Genomic DNA, 19,893 nt, shown 5'->3' with positions numbered 1-19,893 from the left:
ACCACATGCCAGTATTGATTGATGCTTAGTAACCACGGTTTCAAATGATCATATGACTCAGTGCGGTTCTCATAGTATCGTGGTAATGGAGCTGCGAAAAGTTGACAGAAAGGTTTCCGTATCTTTGGTGGGTGACAGTAGGTGATGGAGCTGTGGTTGGCGAGAGCCAAAAATGAACCTTTTTCAGCTGGGAAAAGGTCTCCGGCTCCCGTACGCTGGCCATTAAATAAAACAGCATAAGAAATGAGTGAATGAATAAATACACACACACATTTTCAGAACCGCTTGTCCCATACAGGGTCGCGGGGAAACGGAGCCTACCCGGCAACACAGGGCGTAAGGCCGGAAGGGGACACACCCAGGACGGGACGCCAATCCGCCGCAAGGCACCCCAAGCGGGACTCGAACCCCAGACCCACCGGAAAGCAGGACTGTGGTCCAACCCACTGCGCCACCGCACCCCCTACTGAATGAATAAATAAACAACAATTAAATAAAAGAGAAACACTTATTTTAAACACAAAGTCTTTGAGAAGAGAACCTTCAAAGGGAAGAACAAGGTGACCAGTTACAAAGGAGTGGTGGCGCCGCTCATAAAGAGCCCTTAATTAAGCGACCGCGTGCCAACCAGACCTTCGAAACGCGTTTGTGGTCATGTGACCTGTAGGGTCAAGTCTACAAGCCAGGGGGACGCAGCTGGAGACCACAGCCGGTGGAGCTGCGTTTCTCCACGGGGTCACAATTTCGGCCTCATGCTGAGAGGTACCGGCACTGAGGATGTTCCCGTGTCTCTGCAGCACCCAGTGTCCGGTAGAATAATGAGTGTGTGTGTATGTGTGTGTGCGTGCGTGCGAGATCCACTGCACACCTCTTCCACATGACCTTCTACTCCCAGCCAAGTCACATATAATCTGCTTGAGCCTTTTATCCCTTCAGTGCTAATAAAGGCCTCACAGATTTGAATTAAAATAGTCATTGTAGAATTGCAAAGAGTTTATTTTATATTTTAATTTTAATTCATTTTATTTGTCCAATTTCGCCCTCTTTCACATTTCAATTTACATTTAAATTAATTTGCGCAGCTCAAGCTGTTGTTCGGAAGGGCGACCAGGGTCCCCTCCACTCTATGAAGTATCATTTTTCGACTCTTCCGGCGCAGTGCTGGGTAACCGACGCGACTCCTCGGCCTGTGTGGCGTTTCACTGTCGGTCACCTTTGGGTGAACATGTGACTCCAGTGAACGCAGCTCCGCTAATCATCTTCACCGGTGTTTTGTGTGTGTGAAACCTCGTCAGCGTTGGCTGTGCTTTCAGGAAACACAATTTAAATATGAGGATCATCATCTCTCTCCTACCCATAAAAAAAGCGTTAAACAATTACTAAACTGAGTAACTGTAACTCCGAACATGAAGCCCGTTTTCTGTGGGCTTTTTTCCGTGAACAAGATGAACCACCTTCTTGTCGTGTGGTAGACAGCGGCTGTCAGATGTGTGGAGCCTCAGACGTGCAAAAAGAGCCCTTGCCGACAGCTCCATCCTGTCTCTGTCACGTCTCTGTCACGTCTCGGTCACATCTCGATCACAGCTTGGTCACGTCTCGGTCATGTCTCGATCATAGCTTGGTCACAGCTCGCGAGCCGAAGGCCAAATGAGGAACATGGACAGACTGTGGATGCAGGACCCTTGTCTCAAGAAGTCTGTACCACTTGCTCTAAACATCTCTGCGGTGCTTTGAGAAACACGGACAGCACAGTGGAGCTCCACGTGACCATGTGGTCAGGTTTTGATGGACTGTGTGGTTCCCTGGACTGCGTGGGATGGTGAACACGTGCTCTTGACACATTGCCTCCTCTCCAAACTCTGAGCCTTCACTTTCTGTTCCTCTTCTGCTCCTTTCTTAATTTACGCCGAGTTTCCATGGCAATGTGTCTCTAGTGTCTGCTGTGCAACCTGGAACGTGAGCGGTGGAGGCAAAAGGGAGGTTCGACGGACCGGCGCAGGATCCGCCCGACCAACCAATCGACCGCTCAGCAAGCGACCAAGTGACCAACCAGCAAAACAATCAGTCCATCTGTTGGTGGAATTCGGACCGATGCTGTGCACATTTGCGGATCTTCGCCAACTCAGCGACATCAGAGTGGTTTGACCACACCAAGCCGGTCGTCTTCCGATCACAGGAGCTGCATCTGTCTGGGTGACGTGAGGGAGCATGAGCTGGATGTTGGATCGGTTCCCAGAACAAGAGCAGAGCAGCACCATGAGCTCAGTGTGGGTGTGGGACCGTCGCAGCTCGTCCAACAGAATGTTTCCACACATCTTTATGGCTCCATATTGATAGAAGCTGCCGGAAATTAAAGGCAAGAAATGAGCAACGGCGGCAAGGAGAACATGTCTCTGTGAAGCAGTCTGGTTGCCGCAGTAACCGCAGGGCCTATGACCTTCCCGTCAGTGATGTTCCCCTGCACGGCTACACGCACACGCGCAGGAAGGTGGGAGGAGCTCTTTACTTGATGCAGGGACAGCTGGTAAAGCAGTGGTTAGAGCTCCTGGCTTTGGTCCAGAATGCTGCGGGTTCAAAACCCACCCCTAGCTCTAGAACCCTTGAGCAAAGTACTCACCCTCTCTTACTCCAGTTCCAAAAAACTACCCTAATGCGTAAATAGCTGTATGTCACTTTGGTGAAAAAGCATGAGCAAAACAAGTAAATGTACCTGGAAAGAGTATAAAACAGAAATGGCACCGATCAGAAACACTGTTAACAGTAAAAACTGACACTTTGGGAAAGTAAGGCTTTTTTCCTCGGAATCGTTCACGTCTCTGTGATCGACTGACTGGCCTGCGGGCCGGTCTGAGGTCCAGGGTCCAGGAGCCAGACCAGCATCAGTGGTGTTACCCATCGCTGCGCAAAGGGTTCGAGCCTTTTCAGCACAACGAGCACAGAAAACACACCAGTTACACGACTCTATGTGACGCCTCAATTCAGACATGTGTGTTCCCTCTCACCAGACACTGTACCTGAGCAACTGGGTTAACTGGTCAAACTGGGCTAACTGGTCTAACTGGGTTAACTAGCCAAACTGGGTTAACTGGTCAATCTGGGGTAACTAGTCAAACTTGGCTAACTGGTCAAAGAGTCACTGGCACTTTGACCCCAGAGGTTTTTTGTTCCCTCGACTTTCAGTTGGTAGTTTTTGTTCCTTCCCTCCGTGGCCAGTAGACAAACTTATACCTTTAATACCTGCATGGATACTGTAGTAATTTACTATATAGCAAAGTTTCTAATTTGTTTCCTTGTTTTCTCCCTTCATTCAGCTCTCTGTCACTGTGAGAGAGGAGCTCTATAAAAATACACTGAGCTGAACTGAGTCGTCACAGAGAAACATCTTTATTCTGGACGGCTGTCGTGTGGCTGTGGGTTCGAAGAGGAGATGCTTCCAGGCTGGAAAGAGAGAGAAGAGTCGATGAGTGAGATGACCGTTGGTGGACAGCGCTGCCGCTACTCCAAGGACCACCTGTCAGCACCAGGACCTTCACACGGTAATTGGTCCCCATGAGGACACTGGTACTCCTGTACTGTCTTTACCTGCGGGCAGCTCAACAGCGTGGTTAATAAAACCTGCACTGTGGGTCTTGTTGAAAGCACCTGAGAGTGTATCTCACACACACACACACACACACACACACATACACACACACATACACACACACACACACACATACACACACACACTTAATCTGGGCAGTGTCTAAAGGACTAAAGGAACAAGAAGGAAAGCTGGAAAGTGATGAAAAGTTGCTCTGGATGAAGAAGCGGGAAAATGACATCAGAGGTTAGCTGGGTCTTTGGGGTAAATGTACCGCGGTGAAGTGTGCTCCTTCATCTCGGCAGCCTGCAGCGCGCACACTTCTGTCCTACCTCTCCGTGATGTGGAATTACACCCTGACGGGCGGGTTCATGAGGTACTCGTGCAGGCGTACCCTGCTGAGTGGAGTGCCCCCCGGTTGGCTTCTGTGGTGCTGCAGTTCACAGCACAACTTAATGTGATGTGATGTACAACACCCCCCCACCCCACCCCACCCCACCCCACCCTAGTTATTATTCATGAAAATAGTGTGTCATAAACACGACGGGTCTGCTTTCTACAAAGCTATTCACAACAGAGAGTGTGTGTCTGTGTGTCTGTGTGTGCATGTGTCTGTCCGGCACAGTTGTCTGCCCTGTGTAAAGAAAGAGAGAGAAGTGCTGTATGGAATTGTGGGAAATATTTATAAATACCAGTACAATGAGGTCACACGGTCTAGAGTGGAACCCCCTGCGCACCTCATTTGCATCTTGTGAGAGATGTCGAGTGATGCTGAGAGATGCTGGGTGATGCTGGGTGATGCTGAGTGATGCTGAGAGATGTCAAGAGATGCTGATAGATGTCAGGTGATGCTGGATGATGCTGAGTAATGCTGAGCGATGTAAAGAGATGCTGATAGATGTCAGGTGATGCTGGGTGATGCTGAGTGATGCTGAGAGATGCTGAGAGATGTTGAGTGATGCTGAGAAATGCCGAGAGATGGTGTTACGGACTCATTACCGACCGTCATACACTTCTACATGTCTCCGCACTGATGAGCTCATAACCATTGTGATGAGCTGGACTCCACATGGCCAGTCGAACCCGCTGCCATCTGCCATTCAGCTGACCTGACGTGACCTGACCTTGAGAAGACTGGTGACTCTACAGGAAGCGGGAGGTTGTTTCCATGGAAACGTGCATTCTGGGATACCAAAATGCTCCAAAATGCTCTTCTTCTGCAGGTGCAGTATGAAAGTTCAGCAGGAGATCAGCGGAGACCACTCTGAGGGCTATGGGTGTGTGCGTGTGTGTGTGTGTGTGTGTGTGTGTGTGTGTGTGTGTGTGTGTGTGTGTGTGTGTGTGTGTGCCGATTCCCTGGCTGAGACGGCTCAGGAAACATATAAATGAGTGCGGATGGGTGCTGGGGGGGGCTTGTCATGTATCAGCTGTAGCAGCAGAAGAAGCTCTGACAGCAGCATGACAGTACTGCGGTAAAGTACAGCTAAGAGGAAGTGGAGGAAGAGCTGAGCTGAGGCATGGAGAGGTCACACACACCTCCTCTCCACCTGACCTTCATGGCCACAGTCACCGACCTTCTCGGGCCACTAGAACAGGGGCTCCTGAGGCTCTACTTTACTCTTTACCCACTTTACCTTTTATGCAGCTAGTACTGTACTGGTTACAACTGCTGCCTTTGGACACAAAGGTCACAGGTTCAAATCCCACCTCAAGCAAGGTACTTACCCTCAGTTACTCCAGTAAAGTTACCCAGCTGTATGAATGGGTAAACAGCTGTAAATACCTTTAGAGAATAGCGTCTGAGAAATGTAATGGCGAGTCTGTCCACTGCCAGTGTCCCAAACCAGCAGTTGTGGATGAGAGGAACACTGAGAGGGCAAGAAACACACCTAAATTCAGGGCTTGATAACATGCTAAGGTGGTCAGGGGAAGTAAGGACACAGGTGGATGTTGGATCAAGTGAGTCCAGAACTGGAAGCACCATTGATGAGACTGACATTGTCAAATTTTGGACATGTCATGAGGAGGTGCAACCAGATGGATGGACTCAACCACAGTGAGAGTTGACATAGGTCTTTAACACTGAGGACACCAGTGGGGGACAGAACTTTCTGGAAGAACCCTGTGAGTGTGGCCAAGGGGAGTCCACATAGACTGGGCCTCTGTACAAATTCACCCAATGAGAAGGGAATAAATTGGATCACAACTCCTTCCTGGATTGGGTCCTTGGCGTGGCGGAAGGGCTTGTGTGATTAGGGATCTCCAGAGCTATGTCATCGGGAACAGTATGCTCCTGGTAGTGTCTCCCAAGGCAAACAGGTCTGGAGTGAAGATCCAGACGAACACGATCCGAAAAACCCCTATGGAAAATGGGAACAAAAGAACGTTTACCCTGCCCGGAACAGGGTCACCGGGACCTACCCCTGGAACCAGGCCTGGGGGTAGTGTTCCTAGGTGAGCGCCTGGTGGCCAGGCAGCCCACGTAGCCTGGCCGGGCTCAGCCCGAAAAGGCATTGTGGGGGGGGCCATGTGGGCCCACCACCTGCAAGGTCCATCATGGGGGTTGGGTGCAATGTGTACCAGGTGGCGGGGGAGGGCAGGGTGGCGCATGGCGACAGAAACTGGCTCTTTGCATGTGGAATGTTACCTCACTGCAGGGGAAGGAGCCCGAACTGGTCCGGGAGGTTGAGAAATACCAACTAGATATAGTTGGCTCGCCTCCACTCACAGTGTTGGCTCTGGACCCAAACTCCTCAATAGGGGGTGGTCCCTCTCCTACTCAGGAATTGCATGAGGTGAGAGGCGCCGGGCGGGTGTGGGGATACTCACAAGCCCCCAGCTGGTTGCCGTACATTTGGAGTTTATTCCCGTGGACGAAAGGGTCGCCTCAATACCACTTAGGATCGCAGAGAGTAAAATTTTGACTGTCATGTGTGCTTATGCACCAAACAGCAGTTCAGAGTATTCGGCCTTCTTGGAGAGGGTGGGTGGTGTTCTGGACAGGGCTCCCACCTACAGACTCCATAGTTCTGCTGGGGGACTTCAACACTCACGTTGACAATGACTGGGAAATCTGGCGGGGGGTGATTGGGAAGAACGGCTTGCCTGATCTAAACCCGAATGGTGAAATGTTATTGGACTTCTGTGCTACTCATGGTTTGTCCATAACAAACACCATGTTCGAACACAAGGATGCTCATAAGTGTATTTGGTACCAGAGCTCCTTGGGCCAAAGGTCAATAATCGACTTTGTAGTCATTTCATGGACACTCGGGTGAAGAAAGGTGCTGAGCTGTCAACTGATCAACATCTGAATGAATGAATGAATGAATGAGCTTTATTGCTATATATGTTTACACATACAAGGAATTCGTCTTGGTGACAGAAACTTCCACAGCACAGACAGAATGACAGCGGCAAGACACAGATAATAAAAGTACAGTGGGCGGTTTAAAAGATTATACTCTATTTTTCTTTTTATTTGTTAAAGTACCCAATATACAAAATAGACACTAGACATTATATGTTTGTATGGGTATGTTATATACAATGCAAGGGAAAGTAAATAAGAGATATGATGTGATAAATAGATGTAATTATAAATAGCGTTGTGTACTGCACCAGTTTACTCCCTAGGGGGCATTTAGCTATTCATGAGGTAGATGGCCTGAGGAAAGAAACTTCTCCTGCGTCTGGCCAGACGGCAAAAGTTCAAAGAGGAAGCGGCCTGGGTGCGGAGGGTCTAGGATGATTTTGCCAGCCCTTTTTCTCACTCTGGACGAGTACAATTCTTGGAGAGTGTGTGGGGGGGGGGGGGGTGCGCCGATGACTCCTCCAGCCGTCTGGACTATCCGCTGTAATCTTCTGAGGTCTGATTTTATAGCTGAGCAGAACCAGACAGTTATAGAAGTGCAGAGGACAGACTCGATGACTGCGGAGTAGAATTGTATCAGTAGCTCCTGTGGCAGGTTGAACTTCCTCAGCTGGCGAAGGAAGTACAACCTCTGCTGGGCCTTCTTCACAATGGAGTCTATGTGGAACTCCCACTTCAGGTCCTGTGAGATGGTAGTGCCCAGGAACCTGAATGACTCCACTGTTGCCACAGTGCTGTTCATGATGGTGAGTGGGGATAATGCTGAGGTGTTTCTCCTAAAGTCCACAATCATCTCCACCGTTTTGAGTATGTTCAGCTCCAGGTTGTTATGACTGCATCAGACAGCCAGCTCTTTAACCTCTTGTCTGTAAGCAGACTCATCGCCATCCTGGATGAGGCCGATGAGTGTGGTGTCATCTGCGAACTTCAGGAGCTTGACAGAGGGGTCTTTAGCGGTGCAGTCGTTGGTGTACAGGGAGAAAAGCAGTGGGGAGAGCACACATCCCTGGGGGGCGCCGGTACTGATCATGCAAGTATTGGATGAACATTTTCCCTTCCTCACTAGCTGCTGCCTGTCTGTCAGGAAGTTGGTGATCCACTGACAGATGGAGGTGGGCACAGAGAGTTGGGTTAATTTGGACAGGAGGAGGTGTGGGATGATAGTGTTGAAGGCTGAGCTGAAGTCCACGAACAGGATTCTCGCATAAGTCCCTGGTTTGTCCAGATGTTGCAGGATGTAGTGCAGTCCCATGTTGACTGCATCATCCACAGACCTGTTTGCTCGATAAGCAAACTGCAGGGGGTCCAGTAAGGGTCCAGTACTGTCCTTCAGGTAGGCCAACACCAGTCTTTCAAATGACTTCATGACCACAGATGTTAAGGCGACAGGTATGTAATCATTAAGTCCTGTGATCTAGTGGTGAGTTGGATCAGATGGTGGGGAAAACTGATGGACAGACCCGGTAGGCCCAGATGTTTAATGAGGGTGTGCTGGGAACAACTGCCGGAGGACCTTGTCCGGAATGATTTTAACTCGCACCTCCGGGAGAGCTTCTCCCTTGTCCCAGAGGAGGTAGGGGACATGGAGTCTGAATGGACCCTGTTCAAAACCTCCATTGTGGAAGCAGCCAGGCACAGCTGTGGCCAAAAGGCATGTTGGTGCCAGTCATGGCAGCAAACCAAGAACCCGCTGGTGGTCACCGGTGGTGAGGGAAGCTGTCAAGCTGAAGGAGGAGACCTTTAGGGCCCGGTTGGCTCCGGGAACTCCTGACTCAGCAGACAGGTACCAGCAGGCGAAAAAGGCAGCAGCAGCTGCGGTTGCAGAAGCAAAATCCCGAGGAGTTTGGAGAGGCCATGGAAAACGACTATTGGTCAGCTTCAAAGAGGTGAGAACCGTGCAAAAGGGGTTGGAGGAACTTCGTTCAGGCTGTGCTCAGCAAGAGTGGAGAAACTCTGACCTCTGATGAGGACATTGTCAGGAGGTAGAAGGAGCACTTTGAAGAACTCTTAAACCCAAGTGACATACCTCGGGCCCGAGGCTTTTGGGCTATCAGAGTCCATTTCCCTGGTGGAAGTCACTGAGGTAGTTGGTAAGCTCCACAGTGGCAAAGCACCGGGGGTGAATGAGATCCGCCCAGAACTGCTTCAGACCCTGGATGTTGTCGGGCTGTCATGGCTGACACGCCTCTGCAATGTTGCATGGATCTCGGGGACAGTGCCCTTGGATTGGCAAACTGGGGTGGTGGTCCCTATCTTTAGGAAAGGGGACCGTAGAGTGTGTGCTAACTATCGGGGCATCACACTTCTCAGCCTTCCTGGGAAAGTCTATGCCAGGGTGCTGGAGAGGAGGCTCCAGCCGAAGGGTGAACCTCAGATTGAAGAGGAACAATGCGGATTCCGTCCTGGCCGTGGAACAGTGGACCAGCTTTTTACCCTCTCACACAGGTAATTGAGGGAACATGGGAGTTCACTAATCCAGTTTACGTGTGTTTTGTGGACTTGGAGAAGGCCTATGACCGTGTTCCCCGGGAAATTCTGTTGGAGGTGCTTCGGGAGTATGGGGTACCGGGGCCACTACTGCGGGCCATTCGGTCCCTGTACACACAAAGCGAGAGCTGTGTCCGCATACTTGGCATTAAGTCAAGCCTGTTCAGTGTGGGTGTTGGACTCCGCCAAGGTTGTGCCTTGTCTCCACTCCTGTTTGTGGTTTTCATGGACAGGATATCAAGGCACAGTCGGGGTCAGGAGAGCATTCTATGTGGGAGTTGAAAGGTGACATCTCTGCTTTTTGCAGATGAAGTTGTCCTTTTGGCACCGTCAGAGGGTTGTCTCCAGCACGCACTGGAACGGTTTGCAGCCGAGTGTGAAGCGGCTGAGATGAGGATCAGCACCTCAAAGTCTGAGTCCTGAGATCGGCCACAGACTGGGAGCAGCGGCAGCAGTAATGCGGTCGCTGTACCGGACTGTAGTGGTGAAGGGGGAGCTGAGCCATAAGGCGAAGCTCTCTATTTTCCGGTCGATCTACGTCCCTACCCTCACCTATGCTCATGAACTTTGGGTAATGACCGAAAGAATAAGATCCCAGATAGAAGAGGCCGAAATGAGTTTTCTCCGCAGGGTGCTGGGACTCACTCTCCGTGACAGGGTGAGGAGTTCGGACATCCGGGAGGAGCTCAGAGTAGAGCTGCTACTTCTCCAGATTGAGAGGAGCCAGGCATCTGATAAGGATGCCCCCTGGGTGCCTCCCTTTGGAGGTATACCGGGCACGGCCAACTGGGGCGAGGCCCCGAGGTCGGCCCAGGACCCGCTGGAGGGATTATATCTCACAGTTGGCCTGGGAACGGCCGGGGATCCCCCAGGCTGAGCTGGAGGAAGTTGCGGGGGACAGGGGCAGCTGGGCCTCTCTGCTCTCCCTACTGCCACTGCAACCCTATTAGGACAAGCGGGATAAAAAATGGATGGATAGAATGGATGGACAATTCCAAGTGTTTGGTTGTCAGGACAACAGATTCCACCCCCCAGCTGTCCAGCCAATCCTGCGTCTCCAGTGTATAACATCACAGTGTTTCCGTGGAGGTCCCTGAAGTGTGTGTGCGTGTGTGTGAGCGATACATCCGCATGTCGGTGTCGGTCCACCCCAGAGTGCTGGCATTGGACTTTGCACCTGCATTACTCAGAATGCCCTGTGAGCCTTTCAGTAGCTGTAACACCTTCATATTAAATTACATAAGGATTAAATATCGTGCTTTTGCTCGTCTACTGGAAAGTTCAAGAGCAATGAAGATAATTTACTTTTCACTTAATATATTACGTTCAGTAACACTCTGTGCGTTTTCAGTACTGTCCCATTTCTGCATTATTACAATTTTAAAGTATTAAAGCCAACAGTGTGTGGCTGTGAACCCAGATCTCACCCCCCCACAGGCCTCTCTGTGTGTGTGTGTGTGTGTGTGTGTGTGTGTGTGTGTGTGTGTGTGTGTGTGTGTGTGTGTGTGTGTGTGTGTGTGTGTGTGTGTGTGGTGGCTCATACCTGTGCTGTGCTCAACTGAGCCCTGAGTTCAAGAGTCACCTTGGCTCAACTGAGGAATGCAATAATCATCACCACCATTATGTCATCATCACCATCGTAGTCAGCATCATCTTACATTGTGGGCGTGATGCTCACGAGGAGCTCCCTCATCACAGCCCACAGTGTCACTTTCAAGTTCTTCCTGTTTCTTAGACTCAGCAGCCGTTCGCAGAGGTTGGATAAATATTTATGCTCTTGAGGCTCTCGACTCGACATTATGCAAATGAGGGAGACTCTGCTCTTGTCAGCCGCCGCATGTGGTTCTCCAGTCAGCCAACGCACAGCAGCTCCAGACAGGATGGGGGACCCAGGGGGAGCAGCAGGAATCACAGGTACCTGTCTAGGCCAACGTGCCATACTGTGTGTACAGCACATGGAGGGTCATGGGTTCAAAACCCTGTATTAGGAGATGCAATCTTTTCCCTGCAAATTTCAGGCAGAGAAGTCTTCATCCTTTGCGTTGTGAGGAAAAATCAATAGCAGAGACAAATCTCTCTCTCTCTCACTCACACACACACACACACAAATACAGATTCCTGTCATGAACCTATTCACCATGATCCTGAGGATGGTGAACTGGTAAAAAGGTGAAAGAATGGTGTGTGTGTGAGTGAGAGAGAGAGCGGGAGAGAAACAGTGACAAGGAAAAGACAAACAGAACTGGGGTCACATCGAATCCCATGTTCCTTACTCAAAGTGGAGCAGAAGCCGCACCACAGCTCTTGTCGACCGTGTGGTTGTGGGATTGAGTCCTGCACTGTGCTGTTTAACTGCAAGAAGAAGCGAACAGATTGCCCTGCTGTAGTGGAGGATGCAGCTCTTTCTCTGAAGAAGATGTTTCTGAAATGAGGTGTGAAACAGAGCAGAGCGGAAGGAGGGTGTTTGGAGCCAAGAGCACCCCACAGCGCTCCTCATGACACGTTGTCTTGCAATGAAGCCCAAAATTAGCACTTTGAGTCGAGAGCCCAGAGCTACCAGGTTCTCTGTTTAGGCATTTAAAGGGCCCCTCCGTGGCCAAGGGGGCGGCGTCCTTCCCTTCCGGCTCCGTCCACAGACACACCCCTGAGCGACACGCAGCACAACTGTACACGCTGTGGTCACGGCCCCTCCCCGCCCACTCCTGCTCCACACTGACAGCCACACCCTGACAGGTTGAGTAACAGGTGTGGCTGATGGACGGGAGCGGTGGTCAGGATGTGTGGACTTATGGGGACGTGTGGACAGCTGTGTGTGAGCTGCAGACACCTGTCCGGTGATGAGTTATTCTGCCTCTCTGGAGCTCATTTGCGGGACACAGAGAACAAAAAAAGCCATAAAGTGACTGTGGTGACAGCCGAATCACAGCGCAGCTTCGCACCCAAATCCCTGGCGCAGTGCTGCAGCTGCAGTGTCGCCTCCTTCGGGGTAAAGGATCGCAGTGATGTGATACTCGTGACCCCAGAGCCAATGCAGGAAAGTAAAGTTCCAGCAGGGAAAATAGCGTGTCTTGTTCCAGTTCTAACAATGGCATTAAAGAACAGAGACAGGTGTCACTACGTGGAAAGTGCACACACACGCGCAACAGAACAGCGAGCCTATGCTGGGAGTCAAGACCATCTCCCTGACCAGGACCCGTGACCGCTGTCGGGGGTCTTGCTCGTCCCCCAAGTAGGCGAGATGCTGCCTTAGCAACGGAGCTTTTCTCATCAGTCTTTCAACACAGAGTTCGAGTCTCACGTCACATGACGTCCTTCTGCTCCAAAGTGTCCACTAACTTGACACAATGTGTCTGTGTTCTGCGTGGCTCCGCCAGTCTGATGGCAGGGAGATGGATTGCCCCCCACTCCAGTGTGCCCAATAGCCCCTCCCCTCCACGGTAACTGACACACTTGTGGACAGCCCTTTATCTCCATGATAACTGACACCAGTGTATCTCCATGGTAACTGACACCCTTGCTGATGGCCCCTCATCTCCATGGACCAGCTTGGCATAGCAGCAATGACATAAACACACACACAATCCCATTATGCCAGTGCTCCGAAACAGCTGTCCAGTCAGACAAATCAGCACATTGTTTCCCAGAATGCCCTTCGGCAGCTCATTTACACACTGCAGAGCTGCTGTCTAATTGCATTTCAGCAGGTTGGTGAACAGTAACCCATAAATCACTCTCCTGTGCCAAGAACCGACTCCCAGACACGATCAAGTGATCGAGTGTGTCCATACACCTCGACGGGCTCACAGCCAGACAACCGGCTTGCAGTGCGGGACCAGGAAACACGCCCACCTGATTACAGTGTGTCATTGAGACACGCCTACCGCGTACCAGTGTGTAATTGAGACACACCCGCCTGATTACAGTGTCATTGGCTAAACAAAACAAAACTTTTCCGCTCACATTCCTCCCCCCGACACACAGACACACACACACACACACAATCTTGCCTTTATTAATGACTCTGCCCGAGCCCCATACCAATCTCCCATGGCCCGGTGTCTGTCCAATCCCAGGGAATTTACCGCAGTGTAAAGAGAGCGATAGCAGCCGTATCACAAACGTCTTGAAGGTGTGTGAAACCCCCCAGTGGGGGTGTGGAGCTCCATTATGTCAGAAAGCAGCGACCACAGGTTCAACAATGGTATTAGAAATGTCTCAGAGAAGCAGCACGTCGTCCCTCTGTTCAAATCCATGTTAATATGCCTCGAGTGAGCGGGTGCGGTCGGTGTCGTCGGTGCGGCTGGTGTAGTCAGTGTGGCCAGTGCAGTTGGTGTGTTGTGATGGGAGTCCTGCACTGCACTCCCACCTTCAGTGATGTCACCTAGCACTCTCCCACTCAGCCCAAAGACCACACCGCGTTAAGCTGCATGTTCTGGGGCTCATCGTGACCAACTGGACCAACCTTAGTCTCACACTAGAGGATTGAAAGAGACACAGGAAGTGGACAGGGTCACAGCTATGAGGACAGTGAGTGAGAACACAGCCCCGGGTCGGGACAAACTGTCCAGGCACGTCCCTCGTGTCCCTCATTCATGACTGGACCTCCCACTGCTCTTGCTGCACTGGTCAACTGACCCACACAGTTACTCACATCACACAGGTCAGACAGGTGGGCGGTCCCAGTAGAGTGAGCGGTCCCCACAGAATGGACACCAGATTCAGCTGACAGAGAGAAAGAGAGAAATAGAAGGGGAAGAGAGAGAGTGCGACAGAGAGAGAGAGAGAAGGAAAGAGAGGGGGGAGAAGGAGAGAGGAGAGAGAAAGCGAGAGAGAAGGAAATACAGTGAGAGAGAGAGAGAGAGAGAGAGCGAGAGGTGGAGCACAAACATTGCACTCTCATTATGCTCTTGGTGTTTCTGTAAAGAAAACAGTTTGAGCTCTTCTGAATGGGGAGTGGGGGGGTGGGGGCATCACTCTGTTTACTCACAAGGCCGTGCGCCACCTAACCCCCCGCAGCATCACTGGATGGGGAGGCCCGCCCCGAGGGCCACAGAACAGGAAGCAGAGTCCAGAGGAAGAGATGGGAAGCAGTACTGACAGTGTAGAACAAGTGAGTTACAGCACACACACACGCACACACACGCACACACACGCACACACACAACTCTGTCGGTGTAACACAGCGCTCCCTATCCCAGGTTCTCCTAGAACCCAACACACACTGACCTTCGGCTCAATTCGCAGCGCGGTCGATGCCTGGTCACCAGAACATTGACCGTTAGGTTACAGTAGCACACAGTATCAGCACGGTAAACTTCATCGCAAATGATCGCTTGTGCCTCGCTGCTCCAGGGTGTCGTAAGTGGTCCACAGGGCTGAACCCAGCACTACGCCTTTCCTCCAAGCCTGAAGGTCCTGCACAAGCGGTGGACCGCCTGTCTTCAGCGGCACGTGCAGCTCTTTGTCGCCCCCTGCCGTCTGCAGCAGAACCACTGCGTGTAACAGCAGTTCGTCTCGGGACCGGGGATCAGTGGCTCAGGAGTTTGGCCGTATCTTCCCTCAGGGTAGCACAGTGTAACACAGAGTAACATGGCGTAACATGGGTAACGCGGAGCAGCACGGTGTAACGTGGAGTGACATAGTGTAACAACAAGGAGTGTTACACTATAACATTCCATGGCACGCCGTGACACAGTGTAACACACTCACAGTGCGGTGATGTAACACACAGGTGTCAGCGCTCAGGTGTCCCACTCTGCCCAGTAAGACTACCTGACCCCCCCACACTTTCCCGGTTTAAATACACACACTGTGACACTCACAGACTCATGTGTGTGTGTGAATTCCTCCTGTATGTGCGTCTACGTGTGTGAGAGAGTGTGTGTGTCACGTACGGTCCCTGACACGAGTGTGTTCTTGATTATTCATCAGAACCGCCGGGACTGAACTCGGGAAGTAGACTGAGGTTCGCAGCGGTCGGCGGGTGTCCGAGGCGCGCGTACACACACACACACACACACACACACACACACAGCGCGACGGCTCATCTTAAAAAGAACACTCTGAGCTAAAAAGGACGTGATCGAACTGCCAAAGAGAGCGCAGCGCCACCGACCGCCCGTCTCCTCCGTCATCTCCTCTATCATCATCTCCACCAGCATCATCTCCTCCTCCTGCCTCCACGTTCTCCTGCGGAGGTTCCGATCCCTGCGGAACGGACCGCGACGAGACCACCCAAGAAACATCCGTCCTACCTGAAGTGCCGCAGACGAGCGATCCAAGGAGCGCAGCGAGCGGGAGGATCATCGTGGATAGAAAAACAGTGAGACACACTGCAGCAGAGCGGGAGAGAAGCGCACACTCACACACACGAAGGGAGAGAGAGAGAGAGAGAGAGAGAGAGAGAGAGAGAGAGAGAGAGAGAGAGAGAGAGAGAGAGAGAGAGTTCTGAGTGGGACTGACTGGAGGCAGCAGAGTCTCATTCACACACACACACACACACACACACACACTCTCTCACTCTCACACAGACACAATGGAATGAGCTTTCTGTGTCCCTCGGAGCAGCTGAATCCTCCCACACTGAAGAAGGTTCTTGAACCCATTGCTCTGAGAGCCACTTCTCTCCTGATCTCCTGATAGCTCCATCAATGAGTCCAACAACATCTGCTATGATTATCTATGTATTTGCTATTTGAATCTAACTCATATAGGAGCTACTGGAGGGATGTGGACCAGCAACATGGTGGTGTCACCCACACACAAGCTGTGTCCATAAATGAATGTAAATTTCGGCGTAACAGTCCGTTATGGAAAGACTGCAAACATCTAACTAATCTTACCTGTAAGTCTACCTGCAACAGATGATGGGTGAAATGAATCCGGAACAGGTTGAGTTTTCAGACCCTTCTTGAATGTACGCAGAGTTTCAGCAGTTCTGAGTGACAGGGGAATGTCATTCCACCACAATGGAAAGACAGACTTGAGTCAGCCGTCACTCCCAGACTCTTAGCCGAGGAGGTAGGAAAATAAGTGAGTTGTCCAGTTTGATTGATAGATCATGACAGAAGGATAGGCCAGCTGGGAGGTGAAGAATCTCTGTTTTGGAGAGGTTGAGCTGGAGGTGGTGATCATACATCCATGAAGAGATGTCTGACAGGCAGGCAATGATGTGTGGGGAAATGTCTGACACTCCAGGTGGAATGGAGAGGAAGAGCTGGGTATCATCAGCATAGCAGTGATATTTGAACCCATGGGAGACTATGACCGGGCCGAGGGAGGAGGTGTAGATCGAGAAGAAAAGAGGACCCAGTACCGTGCTCTGCAGGACACCGGTTAAGGGAGGCAGAGGAGAAGAACAGAAGCTCTGCCAGACCACTTGATAGGATCTGTCAGAGAGGTAGGACTCAAACCATCTTAGTGCCACACCTTTGATCCCAAGGTGACTAAGAGAGGAGAGTAGAATCTGGATCATCTCTACTGGTCTTGAAAACTAGAAATTTACTAAATTGCCATAGTCAATTTATACCCTGAAAGACAGTAGTGCAGGTCCAACCTGCACTTGTTAGTCGCTTTGGAGAAAAGTGTTTGACAAATGAAATAATGTAAACGTAAATGTAAACGTAGTTACACTGACTGTAGTGTCTTCTGACTTTGTGGCCCAAGGTGACAACAGCTAAACTTAAAATTGGTGTAACTCAATCACTTCTTGTTGATGTCCAGAGCACCACAGGTCCTCATCCCCATGGACACAAAGCTCCACAGGTCCTTGTCCCAACAACTCCCCAGTCCTGCCCCCCATACAGCAGATATGACTACAACTTGCTCTACCTCCTGCCCACTTGTCTCACCCTTGGTAGAGCAACAACTGGTGGTGACCAGGTGAGTGACAAGATGGTCACTAGAAGCCAATGAGACTCTGAGGAACTAACTTAAGATCGCCGACCATCACTGGAGAGCCTATACCCGGCCTGAACCGTCAGGAGAGCCACTAACATCATCAAGGACAACAGTCATCCCCAGCACAGCCTTTTCACACCCTTACCATCAGGCAGACGCTACAGGAGTGTTAGAGCCAGAACCTCAAGGCTGAAAAACAGTTTTTACCCACAGGCCATCAGGCTTGTGAACGACACCCATCGCGGCAGACACAGTTCACCCTCTGAGCCTGAGAGGTGTCAACTACCCCCCATGCCTCCTACACGCACATACACATCCACAAGGCCAATAACATCAGAGACCACAGACTACCTCCGCATACCTTGCGTACACAAATACACACCCCTTTCGACTGCGAATAGACCCAATCTACCTCTGCAGGACTTTGCACATGTACGACTTCCATGCTTATATTGCGCACTGCACACTTCATATACGTACAGTGCCGTGAAAAAGTATTTGCCCCTCCCTGATTTGTATTTTTTTTTGTGTATTTGTCACAGTTAAATGATTGAGATCATCAAACAAATTTTAATATTACACAAAGATAACTCAAGCAAATACAAAATGCAGTTTTTAAATGATGATTTCATTTATTAAGGGAAAAAAGCTGTCCAAACCTACCTAGCCCCATGTAAAAAAGTAATTGCCCCCCTTGTTAAATTATGAATGAACTGTGATTAACCACATTTTTTGGAAAGCTGAGTTAAATTTCACTTGGCACACCCACGCCTGATTACTGCCAGACCTGTTGAATCAAGAAATCACTTAAACAGAACCTGTCTGACAAAGTGAAGCACATCTCAAAAAGCAACACATGCTGCGATCTAAAGAAATTCAAGAACAGATGAGAAACAAAGTAATTGACATATATCAGTCTGGAAAGGGTTACAATGCCATTTGTAAGGCTTTGGGACTCCAGCGAACCAAGGTGAGAGCCATTATCCACAAATGGAGAAAATTTGGAACAGTGGTGAACCTTCCCAAGAGTGGCCGGCCTACCAAAATTACTCCAAGAGCGCAACGACGACTCATACAGGAGCTCATAAAAGAACCCAGAACAACATCTAAAGAACTGCAGGCCTCACTTGCCTCAGTTAAGGTCAGTGTTCATGATTCAACAATAAGAAAGAGACTGGGCAAAAATGGCATCCATGGGAGAGTTCCAAGGCAAAAGCCACTGCTGACCAAAAAGAACACAAAGGTTTGTCTCACATTTGCCAAAAAACATCTTGATTATCCCCAAGACTTTTGGGCAAATATTCTGTGGACTGATGAGACAAAAGTTGAACTTTTTGGAAGGTGTGCATCCCGTTACGTCTGGCGTAAAACTAACACAGCATTTCATAAAAAGAACATTATACCAACAGTCAAACATGGTGGTGGTAGTGTGATGGTCTGGGGCTGCTTTGCAGCTTCACGACCTGGACGACTTGCCGTAATTGATGGAACCATGAATTCTGCACTCTACCAGAAAATCCTGAAGGAGAATGCCCGGCCATCAGTTCGTGACCTCAAGCTCAAGCGCACTTGGGTAATGCAGCAGGACAATGATCCAAAACACAGCAGCAAGTCCACCTCTGAATGGCTCAAAAAAAATACAAAATTAAGGTTTTGGAGTGGCCCAGTCAAAGTCCGGAATTAAATCCGATTGAGATGCATGACCTTAAACAGGCCGTTCATGCTCGAAAACCCTCCAGTGTGTCTGAATTAAAACAATTCCGCAAAGAATGGGCCAAAATTCCTCCACAGCAATGTGAAAGACTCATTGCCAGTTATCCCAAACGCTTGATTGCAGTTGTTGCCGCCAAGGGTGGCACAACCAGTCATTAGGTTTAGGGGGCAATTATTTTTTCACATAGGGCCAAGTAGGTTTGGACAGCTTTTTTCCCTTAATAAATGAAATAATCATTTAAAAACTGCATTTTGTATTTACTCAGGTTATCTTTGTGTAATATTAAAATTTGTTTGATGATCTCAATCATTTAACTGTGACAAATATGCAGAAAAAAAAAAAAAAAAAATCAGGGAGGGGGCAAATACTTTTTCACAACACTGTATATAACCTTGTTTCTTGGATTTTTGCACTAATAGTAATTTTTGTAAATTTGTGATTTATGCCTTGTGTTTTTCTTATGTTTCCTTACGTCCTTATAATTTATGTCATAACCTGCTGAGAGGATTCACAGAGTAAGAATTTCATTGTACGGTGTAACAAACTGTTTACTGTACACATGACAGTAAACTCTTGAATCTTGAATCTGACTGGGACGTACTCTGAGTTCCTACGGATGGACTTACTGTCTTCCTGACTCTTATGGACTGTGTCACTTACTGTTACTGACCATTTTACTGACTTTTATTGACCCTAGACTGTTTTTCACTGCTGACCAGGTGAAGACATATCTGAGGAGCCTTTACCAAAAGGGAAAAGCTGTTGGACCTCATGGCATTACACTGAGGCTGGGCAAACCTCAACTCACTGGACCGTTTCCACTTCCTACCTGGACCA

At 49.9% G+C, this 19,893-nt stretch overlaps 1 protein-coding gene across 4 annotated transcripts in view; it reads right to left on the bottom strand.

Annotated features, from left to right (window-relative positions):
• LOC108931725 (neural cell adhesion molecule 2-like) overlaps nucleotides 1-15,812 on the bottom strand; it is a 44,928-nt gene extending 29,116 nt beyond the window's left edge. For all 4 annotated transcript variants that reach the window (XM_018747709.2, XM_029257825.1, XM_029257824.1 and 1 more), the window contains exon 1: nucleotides 15,698-15,812. In XM_018747709.2, coding sequence (XP_018603225.2) covers nucleotides 15,698-15,749 — 52 coding nt within the window. In that variant the 5' untranslated portion in view covers nucleotides 15,750-15,812. The remainder of the gene's footprint in view (nucleotides 1-15,697) is intronic.
• Nucleotides 15,813-19,893: the final 4,081 nt, after the last annotated feature.

This window comes from Scleropages formosus, chromosome 14, assembly GCF_900964775.1.
Source record: "Scleropages formosus chromosome 14, fSclFor1.1, whole genome shotgun sequence".
NCBI classification, from domain to species: Eukaryota; Metazoa; Chordata; class Actinopteri; order Osteoglossiformes; family Osteoglossidae; genus Scleropages; species Scleropages formosus.
The sequence above is the reverse complement of the archived record's forward strand: the minus strand, read 5'-3'. Positions and strand labels throughout refer to the sequence as shown.